The following is a 10912-nucleotide window of genomic DNA, read 5'->3' as shown; positions in this document are numbered from 1 at the left end:
TGTATGTGACAATAAGAAGTCTGTGAAGCCTTGAACAATTGAATCGAGCTGATAACTAACTGCTCTTGTGAGCAATGTAAAGTCTGAAGTAGGGAAACATGGAAGATTGCCAGCCATTACTTCCATCCCTAGAAAAATTGCATGAAGCATCACATATCCCCATTTTGCATAAATTCCCAGTATTTACACATGGAAGTAGAAATGGAAAATCCTTCAAAATCTAATTTTGTCAAACACTGGAAAATATATATAGCTTTAGAGAAAGAGTTGGAATGGAAAGGACAGACTGGAGTTGGTGTAGCATAGTTATCCACAGCAGAAGGAAGGATGGCAATGGCAAAACCTCTTAAGGTAACCCAACAATAATATACACAACAAGCCAGTGTGGTGTAGTGGCAAGAGTGCTGGACTGGGAGTTGGGAGGTCCGGGTTCTAGTCCCCACTCGGCCATGGAAGCTCACTTGGTGACTTTGGGCCAGTCACAAGACTCTCAGCCCAACCCACCTCACAGGGTTGTTGTGAGGATAAAATGAAGAAGAGGAGGATAATGTAAGCCGCCTTGGGTCCCTTGCAAGAGGGAAAAAAGGCGGGATATAAATGCAATAAATAAATAATATACTGGTGAAAAAATAAAAGTAGACGCCTGCGTCAGGTCGAGCTTTCAACTTACCATGCACAATCTACTCACAATCCACCAGCAACATGGGGATGATGACTTCCTATAACTGGTCTGATCGGAATTACTGACAATGTATGAGCTACTGCTACTAAATATTTTTATAGCGCTCTTGCAAAGTGCTTCATATATTGAATGCTGTATAAATATTTAAAAGACAGAAAACATCCTAGAAGTCCTACAATTCCCAGCATGCCTCAGCGAGCGCGGCGATGCTTCCGGTCCCCTTAGTCCCGCCCCTTCTCCATTAGTCTCGCGATGCCTTTACGACGCTGGTCGCGTGGTCCGTCCCTGCCCACGGCGTTTCATCGCGTGTTCCGTAGCGCGCGCCTGCGCAATAGCCACCTTCGGCCTGCGCTCTGTTGCCATGGCGGCCGGCTTGAGCGGGATGTTTGGGAACCAGGGCCCAGTCCCGCCGCCGCCTCCGCCGCCCGTCGTCCCCGGTGGCCCGGGCCCGGCGGGGCTCCTCCCGCTGAACCCGGCGGGTGGGCGAAATCCCAACAGCACCCTCGTGGACGAGCTGGAGGCTTCTTTCGAGGTAGGCCGCGGCGGGTGGAGGAAGATATTGGGCATGGGGAGGTATTTGAAAGAGAGGCCTTCCTGCCCGTAGAGATGGGGATGCCGTAGGAGAGGCGGCTTTCATTATTTACTTACTTACTGCATTTATGTGCCGCCTTTTTCCCTCTTGCAATTCTAAATCGAAAGTGCCAGTAAGGGTCGTGATGGTGTGTCGCCCTAGATTTGTATCTCTGCATGGTAGCAGCCCTAGAGCTGTGTGCAGAATGTGTGGTCGGCTGTTCTACCCACCAAAGCTCTATGGTGTATGAGTTGGTTGCTCCACGTAGTCGACCTCGGAAATGGTGGCGCTTGTACAGTTATATTATCGGTTAGGCTGAATCGCTAAATGCGATTTGTATAGAAATCTTGCCTATCTCCTCCATTTCATGGCCCCCTTTGCCCCACGATTTATAAATTTCCCCTTGTAAATAGGAAAAAAGGTTTATATATTATATTGCCACAGGAGTAGCTTTGAGGATGATGCTTTGTGCATCTGGCAAAGTGGGTTTTAGTTCAGGAAAGTTTATCCTGCAGTAGAACTGGTAGTCTTTGAGGACTGTAACTTTCTGGAAAGTTTCCTGATATATGTCATCAATAAGTAAAAAGTGATTGGCAGAATGGAGCCCAATTTATGTTATTGATGATTACCATTGGGAAAAAAATGTGTTCGTGATTGTCCTCCGCATCAATAAGTAATGTAAAAAAAATGCTAATTATGTGGGGGTGCCAAATTAGTTCTCACTGGAGCTTTCACCCAGTTAAAGCAATCTTAATTCATCACATGAATTGATGAATGAATTAAACCTGCATATGAATCAAAACAAAAGGGGTGGGGGATAAAGAATATTTTCTTTATGGTGATAGATGTTGCAGCAGGCACCATCTTAGAGAAGGCATTCCTCCCAGTGTGTGTGAGAAAAGGGATAACAACTTATCTAATATGGCACATGCAACTTCCACCCTTTGTAAGTGCTTGGGTTTTTAAAAAACTCTTAATTTAAAAAAACCTGCTCCCTGATTAATCAAGACCACCTTTTTAGTTGATTAATTTTTTAAAAATAATTTATCTAGTGAATGTATTGACTAAACACTGCAGCCCAACTTCTCACAGACTGTTACAAAGAAAATAGCTCATCATTATTGTAAATTGTGTTCGGCAAAGCTCACTACAAATGACCCCTGCAAAGTTGAGACTTGAAATGACTTTGTGTATCATACATTAACATGAAGTTTACACATCCTCTAGTCCCACTTCATGTTTAATTTGAAAAGGGGGATCCTGTGCATTCCCTTCAGAGATGTGTGCACTTGTTTGGAATTTGCACATCTCAGTCATGGGATTTTTGGTACAGTGTATAGTTCGACTGCTTATAGTTGTTTCATTTTGAATGTTCCTACTAGCCAAGGAACTTTTTTAATATTAATACTTTTCTTGATTTGGGAGATAAGACTTCATGGGGGTATTTTCCTTAAAAAGCAAAAATGCATTTGATTGTTCAATACTGGGATATGTTCATGGGGACAAAAATAAGCCGTAAGCACATAATGGCATGTAACTTGAATATCCTTCTGTTCATAGTAATTGCTAGCATATTTCTAATTACCTAGGCTTGCTTTGCTTCCCTTGTGAGTCAAGATTATGTGAATGGTACAGATCAGGAAGAAATTAGAACAGGTAAGCCTGTGCTGCCACCTTAATTTTGACCTGGATTTTTTAATCTGCGTTATGCTGCAATGGCTTCTGTTTTTATACCTTGCTCTTTTCATGTTTATGATGTTGGTTTGTTAAATTGTTTTAAAATTGTACGCTGCTTTGGGAGTCGTTTGGACTAATAAAGCAGGGTATTAAATGCTGGGGAAAATGGATATAGGACTGTGAAGTTCTTCACTTTGCTTACTTCAGTGATACTTGGGGAGCAGGTGAGTTGTGCCCCCTACCATAAAAATTAGAGGCACATTTCACTCTACATGTAAGAAATTACACACACTTGTTCAGCTTCCAGAACAGAGGGCAGGCATCCTCCTTGCAACTGCATCCCATTCTCTCCTTTGCCCACTCAGGGATGGGACTGTGCTTACTAGGTAATAGAGATACTTCGGGGATTTCCCTGTGGCTGCCAGCTAGGCTGCATCAGGGAATTCTGGTGCCTTCTTAATCTCACCCTTGGGATGATGTCACAGTCCATGTATTGGCCCAACAGGCATCCTGAGGTGTATCAAGTGCTGGGTGCATCCAACATGGTGGCTTAATTTTTCAGGACGCATTTCACTGTGTGTTGCACAGTTCAGGAATCTTTGGGCTAGACCGTGCCTTTAATCTCCATCATTTAAGCTTCTATACAGATATAACTTTTTGTACACAAGGTGAAATCATACTGTTGTAATTCTCTTTAAAAATAGAAGATTTTGGTTCAGACATTTTGCTTTTTAATTTCTTTTTCACAAAGTGCGGAACTAAAACTTGTCATCTATTCTTCTGTTAAAGTGGTTATGCTTTAGCATGCTCTATAATATACACTGTATATTATACAGCATGCAGAATCAAGACCTCTAGGTATTCGTCATCAGCCCACTTACTCATTTTGAATAGCAGTAGCTGCGACTGTGCTAGTTCTGTTATTATTGTGCCAGTGGGACCCACCGCTAACAGGAACTAGTACTTAAAGCAACCCTGGAAATGAGTGCAAATGCTACTTTCTGGAACAGGACAGGTCAACAGAGCTCTCATCTGTGACCTCTGCTGACCTGCCTCATTCCAGAAACAAGCATTTCTGGTTGTTTCATGAACTTCTAGCTTCCCACTGTGCTAGCGGTAGGTCCTGCTAGTGTGCAGGCAGTGTAGGATACTGCCCTTGGTGTTGTTGTTTTTAATTTATAGTTTTTAAACTATGAACTGCAGTTTCATTTTTGCATGTCTTAAAAATGCCAAAATATTTCATACAATAATTTTGCTTGTATCCCAAGCTGGTCCTTGACTGGCTTGCTTTGTAAAAATACCTTGTTTATCCTGCAGCGTTCATTTGAAAACTTTTTGCTCTGTCTGCGTAGGTGTTGACCAGTGTATCCAGAAATTTCTAGATGTTGCACGACAGACTGAATGCTTTTTCCTACAAAAAAGGTTGCAGCTATCTGTCCAGAAACCAGAGCAAGTAATTAAAGAGGTAGGTGCTATCATTTCACTTGGTCTTAACCATGGCACCTGAATCTATAATAGCTCTGAGGAGCATAGTTTCCATAATTCCATCCAATAAAATCATCCAACAGTGCATAGATTTCTACTTGGAAGTAAGTCCCATTGAGTTCAATGTGATTTACTCTCAGGTAAGTGTGTGTAGGATTGCAGCCTAAAACTTTTTAACATGCTAATGATGCTACAGCAATTTATGTTTTAATCTGCTCTTAGCAGATAGGTGCTACATTAAAGTTTTAGGGCAGGCACACCCGTAGGTATAATTTATCATAGATCTTGATGAAAAGCTAAGAAAAGGTTTCACATTTATTTTGTTCAACAGTTGAGAGCTAATGTAAAGTTGTTGCTAAGAAAATAAACTGAGAACAAGGACATCCTTGGTCCAGACTTTGTCTCTTCCAAGACTCACTATATTAGCCTGCCTTACAGAGTTGTAACTGAGATAGCATGTGTAAAGTGGTTTGAATACTCTAAATGTGTTACATAAATGCAAGGTATTGTTTTTATTATTTCCTTATTTGAGAGATTTCTGGTTGCTTATTTCCTATTTGCATGCTTCTCCTGTAGGATGTTTCAGAACTGAGAAATGAATTGCAAAGGAAAGAAGCACTAATTCAGAAGCACTTGGGTAAACTGCGACACTGGCAACAGGTTCTGGAAGACATCAATATACAACACAAAAAGCCTGCAGAAATGCCTCAAGGACCTTTAGCTTATCTAGAGCAGGCTTCTGCTAATATTCCTGCACCCCTTAAGCAAACGTGATCAAGAAACATTCAAATGTTAGACTAACCTTTATTAGACCAAACAGTGGGACTTTAAAATTTGTACAGTCTGTATGGGGTATCTTTATATGGATTTTTAAAAAGTGATGGCAAGAAGCATGAAATAAATGAATAGAATGCAATTTGTCCTCATAAGGATCAGAGCGGGGATTTCATGTTTTGTATTTTTATTAATCATATGGGCCAACAGAAATTACATATAGTGCAGACTGCAAACAAACTTTTATTTTGAAATGTTAAAATACTTTCTGCTGAAGGAGTAACAGCTATCTGTTTCTCTGTTACATGGGCTTCCCTGGCACAGTACTGAATAAGCAGGATTTTAAAAAAAACCTCACAGGTACTTCCATGTGCTCATAGGTGATTGACCAGAAGATTGGCTGAGATTTCAAAGGGCTACTTTAGGCATGCAGTTTAGGGCCTGTATGCTCAGTTTCTTGAGCTTTGAATAGTAGCCCTCGATGCTTCCTGGAAAATTACTGTTGAAATAGAGTTTGTGTTTTATAAAACAGTTTGTGATCAGATAAGGAAGGAGAGGGAGTCTGCTGTGCAAAGAAAACAGAGCCCTCGAATGTGTCTTTAAAGTAGCCCTTCAGATTTCTGCCAATGTTCTGTTTCACAGCTGGCCCCAATGATTTCTTTACTGCTATTTTTCATGGTATAACAAAGAATTCTATAGAACATGCTCCTATTTTTATTTTCCTTCTGCCTAAAGGGAAGATCAGAGTAGCAACTATTTTTTTAACAACCTCAATCTCTTTCTTTTAGATCACAGTGCCTGACATCTCAGCTTCCTGCATATTTTTCTATTATGTCTCAAGTTGTGTTGTTGTTGTTGTTTGCCCCTGGAAGCATGTTGCTCTTAATTATCTCTTCAAAATAGCTTCAGCTTTGCTGTTCAAAATTCTTGTTATATAATGGAAGAACTGAAAATACCCATGAGAAATATGTAGCTAACTTGAATTGTTTTAATTTGTTGGAACTGCCTGCAAATCAAGTACTCCTTTTTAAATACTTTGAATCAACAAATAGATATTAAAACATACAGGAACAAATCAGTGTCTACCTCCCTTTATTTTAATAGTGAGAAGCCTGTTTTTATTTTGATCATGTGATAGTAAATTGGTTTTATATATACCAGTTTGAAACATCGGAGGTAAATTCCAGGCAAAAATGGGTGTGATCAAAAACAAAGATGGCAAGGACCTAACTGAAGCAGAAGAGATCAAGAAAAGGTGGCAAGAATATACGGAAGATCTGTGTAGGAAGGTAGGAAGGATAATAATATTGGGGATAGATTGGACGGTGTGGTCAGTGAGTTAGAGCCAGACATCCTGAAGAGTGAGGTTGAATGGGCCTTAAGAAGCATTGCTAATAACAAGGCAGCAGGAGACGACGGTATCCCAGCTGAACTGTTTAAAATCTTGCAAGATGATGCGGTCAAGGTGATGCATGCCATATGCCAGCAAATTTGGAAAACACAAGAATGGCCAACAGATTGGAAAAAATCAACTTATATCCCCATACCAAAAAAGGGAAACACTAAAGAATGTTCAAACGATCGAACAGTGGCACTTATTTCACATGCCAGTAAGGTAATGCTCAAGATCTTGCAACGTAGACTCCAGCAATTCATGGAATGAGAGTTGCCAGATGTACAAGCTGGGTTTAGAAAAGGCAGAGGAACTAGAGACCAAATTGCCAATACGCGCTGGATAATGGAGAAAGCCAGGGAGTTTCAGAAAAACATCCATTTCTGTTTTATTGACTATTCTAATGCCTTTGACTGTGTGGATCATAGCAAATTGTGGCAAGTTCTTGGTGGTGTGGGGATACCAAGTCATCTTGTCTGCCTCCTGAGGAATCTGTATAATGACCAAGTAGCAATGGTAAGAACAGGCCATGGATCAGCGGACTGGTTTAAGATTGGGAAAGGAGTACGGCAGGGTTGCATACTCTCACCCTACCTATTCAACCTGGACGCAGAACACATCATGCAACGTGCTGGGCTTGATGAATCCAAGGCTGGAGTTAAAATCGCTGGAAGAAACATTAACCATCTCTGATATGCAGATGATACCACTTTGATGGCTGAAGGCAAGGAGGAGCTAAGGAACCTCATGACGAAGGTGAAAGAAGAAAGTGCAAAAGCTGGGTTGCAGTTAAACCTCAAAAAAACCAAGATTATGGCAACCAGCTTGATTGATAACTGGCAAATAGAGGGAGAAAACGTGGAGGCAGTGACAGACTTTGTCTTTCTAGGCGCAAAGATTACTGCAGACACTGACTGCAGCCAGGAAATCAGAAGACGTTTACTCCTTGGGAGGAGAGCAATGACCAATCTTGATAAAATAGTGAAGAGCAGAGACATCACACTGACAACAAAGGTCCGCATAGTTCAAGCAATGGTATTCCCCGTAGTAACCTATGGCTGCGAGAGCTGGACCATAGGGAAGGCTGAGCGAAGGAAGATAGATGCTTTTGAACTGTGGTGTTGGAGGAAAATTCTGAGAGTGCCTTGGATTGCAAGAAGATCAAACCAGTCCATTCTCCAGGAAATAAAGCCAGACTGCTCACTTGAGGGAATTATATTAAAGGCAAAATTGAAGTACTTTGGCCACATAATGAGAAGACAGGACACCCTGGAGAAGATGCTGATGCAAGGGAAAGTGGAAGGCAAAAGGAAGAGGGGCCGTCCAAGGGCAAGATGGATGGATGATACTCTGGAGGTGATGGACTCGACCTTGGGGGAGCTGGGGGTGGCGACGGCTGACAGGAAGCCCTGGCATGGGCTGGTCCATGAAGTCACGAAGAGTTGGAAGCAACTGAACGAATAAACAACGACCCGCCCAAAGCACTTTGGCTATTGGGTGGTATAGAAATGTAATAAATACATAAAGGACCATTGGATTATTATGTTTAGAAAAATGTTTGGCTTTCTTTCAAGTACATTTTTTTGCTACAGATATTTCTCAAGGATTCTGGTTCCAAAAAGATTTCCTAATCTTACCATAATGACAATGTCAGTTGACATTAGAGGGATTTGTTCTTGAATTTCCTTCTGAAAACCAACTGAACACCTTAACTTTGAACTGTATTTAGATGTCATTATCCAACACAGAGTTGGATCTGATCATTTAAATCAGTGGGGCTAATTTAAGAAAATGCAATTATTTTCACTAAATAGATGTTATGATGAAAAAACATTGTAAGAACATTATTTCCTAGTCCACAAAAAAAAATTGTTCTCAAATCTTTCGTTGCGATGCATAGATGCACCATGAGATCTGGGTACCAAAGAACCATACAAAAATGAGAGAAAGAGTTATTTTATTCTTAAGAGTTCTCAACCAGCAGCTCTTGTCATGGTGTTTGGCAAACTGTTTTTGAGACTAAGGTGCTTCAAAGACAGGGAGGTTTATATGCTAACTTAACCTCATTTTAGATTTTTGCTCATAATGTCAGAAATAGCTTTTTGAGTATTTATTTATTATTACATTTATATCCTGCCTTTTCCCTCCAAGGGACCCAAGGTGGCTTACATGGTCCTCCTCCTCTCCATTTTATCCTCACAACAACCCTGTGAGGTGGGTTAGGCTGAGAGTCAGTGACTGTCCCAAAGTAACCCGAGTGGGGACTAGAACCTGGGTCTCTTGAGTCCCAGCTCAACACACTAACCACTATACCACACTGGCTCTCATGGACCACTTGTGGACTCAGGTGACATATGTTGATATTTAATCATTGTTAAGTATTTTAAAATGGATTTAATATTTAGGCTTATGTTAGGCAGTGGGGTAGTAAAGGACCTGATTGCCGAGAGCCTGGTTGTTTTAAGCCAATTACTAATTACTAGTAACTGCTAATCACTAGGGTGACCCTGTCCCAAAAGATCCTTTAGAGGCTTTTCTCTGCTTTAGAGGTATGAAGCAGGGTAACAGTCAGCTTTCCCTCATTGTGACACTTGTGGGAGATATTGCAGCTGTGGAACTTCTCAAAATTCCAACAGGGACAGAAGCACTTTTATTGGAGAGTGATATCCCTGCTACTTTGGCATAGTTTTTTTTTAAATGGACTTGACACTATGCAGTCATTGCAAGGTTATAAATAGTCCTATCGTGCCTTCAGTATAAATACAAATAAATATAAATGTAACTTTCAGTGCTGATTTAAATGTGTTAGAGCAAAGTAAAAAGCACACTTGTATAGTAATCAATTTCTGAACCGGCGTACTACAAAAATTCCACTTCCAGGTACTGTACAATATACATTTTTAAAAGCAACTATTTACATACAGCAAAAAGAAGTTGAGCTCTAACAGCAACAAAATAAGTATTTAATAAGGGATGTTAACAGAAGAACCTACTCAGAGGCCCTTTTCTAAGTTCCTATTGGCATTAGTACATGAGACAGATGGTGACAGGTCCTCTTTAGTGTTGGTCACCCAGCTTTGAAATTCTACCCCAGGGATGTTTGCTTAATGTAGAGTTTGACATCTTTCCAGCGCAAGGTGAAAATACACCCTTGCCATTAAAAATTTCCCTGACTTTTTGGATTGCTTTATTTTTGTCTCAAGTTGGTTTCTTTGTGTGTTGTACTGCTTATCCAGGTTTTACTAGTTTTTGTTATAGTGTTTATAAGATTTTAATTCTATTGTAAACTGTTCTGGGAATCTTACAGAATCCAAGTTAATAAAAATAAAAGGGTATTTTGTTAAAAGAAATGCAATGTCCATACTGGTAAACCATAGTACCAAGTACTTGCTGAATACTAGGAGTATTTATTTGTTGGTAATATATCAAATCATAATTTTAAAAAAATATATTTCCCACTAAGGCAATGATTTCTCCCCTACTATTGAATCTCAGATTGTAAAGTCCTTGTGGCAGGGACTTTGTTTTCTTTGCTTATGTTCTATAAAACATGTCAAGGGCAGTATGTAAATATTTAATAATAACAATAATGCCAGTGTTGGCTATTATACAAATGATTTCTCTCAGAAAGAGAAGTATTTGGTAAACCACTCCTGATGTCGAGGGTCTGATTTTTGAGTGTCTTTGGGCTTTGATGTTTCATTGCTTTGTAGCCTGAAAAAAATGAAGATAATAATAGTCAGGAGTAGCAATAACTGGTACTTAGTCTGTGTCCTCAGTTTCTGTTATGGAAGTGTGATGCTGCCCATGATGTGGAAGAGAGAGAGATGTTTTCATGTGAGTCCAGAAACATATTTACTGCAGATATTCACATTAGCTGAATCAGTCAGTTGAGGAACTGGCAGAACTAATCGAGGCTTAAAATTGGAAATAAAAGAACCATAAATAATAAGTAGGCATTTATATTTCTCTAAACACGCAGCATTTTATGTCAATTATGTGCCATCAGGCTGAATTCTGATATGTCAAACTATGGTTTGCTCTAACCATGGTGCAGAACACAAACCATGGTTAAGAGCTATTTATCTGCTTTCATTTTTCCATACTCTCAGCAGTAAGGTTCATTGGTTCTCTCCTTAGTGCAGAAGCCAACATAGTTGCCCCAGGACTGCAGAGCTGAAGCGAAGCACACTATGACTTCGACATAAGCCAAAGGACTAAGGGCCACTGGGGGGGCTGCACTTGCTGCCTCCCAGGAAGAACATCATGGCACGGGAAGACTAACCTGGCCCCAACCATTAACCAGAGTAGGAGCCACTGCAGGAAGCTT

The 10912-nt window shown here is 40.4% G+C and overlaps 2 protein-coding genes across 2 annotated transcripts in view; one reads left to right on the top strand and one right to left on the bottom strand.

Annotated features, from left to right (window-relative positions):
- Positions 1–1019: 1019 nt before the first annotated feature.
- Positions 1020–6262, top strand: MED28 (mediator complex subunit 28). Its single transcript, XM_084857058.1, has 4 exons — positions 1020–1214; positions 2843–2909; positions 4283–4395; positions 4992–6262. Exons 1-4 carry the CDS (start codon positions 1044–1046, stop codon positions 5187–5189), a joined length of 549 nt encoding a protein of 182 aa, XP_084713184.1. The 5' UTR covers positions 1020–1043; the 3' UTR covers positions 5190–6262.
- A 3357-nt stretch (positions 6263–9619) lies between these two features.
- The window catches only part of FAM184B (family with sequence similarity 184 member B), a 73464-nt gene continuing 72171 nt past the window's right edge, over positions 9620–10912 (bottom strand). The window contains exon 17 of the mRNA XM_084860346.1: positions 9620–10296. Coding sequence (XP_084716472.1) covers positions 10206–10296 — 91 coding nt within the window. The 3' untranslated portion in view covers positions 9620–10205. The remainder of the gene's footprint in view (positions 10297–10912) is intronic.

This window comes from Heloderma suspectum, chromosome 5, assembly GCF_057233095.1.
Source record: "Heloderma suspectum isolate Gila_16-S chromosome 5, 16-S_ref, whole genome shotgun sequence".
Lineage (NCBI taxonomy): Eukaryota > Metazoa > Chordata > Lepidosauria > Squamata > Helodermatidae > Heloderma > Heloderma suspectum.
The sequence above is the reverse complement of the archived record's forward strand: the minus strand, read 5'-3'. Positions and strand labels throughout refer to the sequence as shown.

What these genes read in the sequence shown, in the direction of transcription:
- MED28 (XM_084857058.1), top strand. Translation starts at nt 1,044, where the DNA reads ATGGCGGCCGGCTTGAGCGGGATGTTTGGGAACCAGGGCCCAGTCCCG. An exon ending in AGCTGGAGGCTTCTTTCGAG is followed by an intron (nt 1,215 to 2,842) that starts GTAGGCCGCGGC and finishes CTAATTACCTAG; the next exon opens with GCTTGCTTTGCTTCCCTTGT. An exon ending in CAGAGCAAGTAATTAAAGAG is followed by an intron (nt 4,396 to 4,991) that starts GTAGGTGCTATC and finishes CTTCTCCTGTAG; the next exon opens with GATGTTTCAGAACTGAGAAA.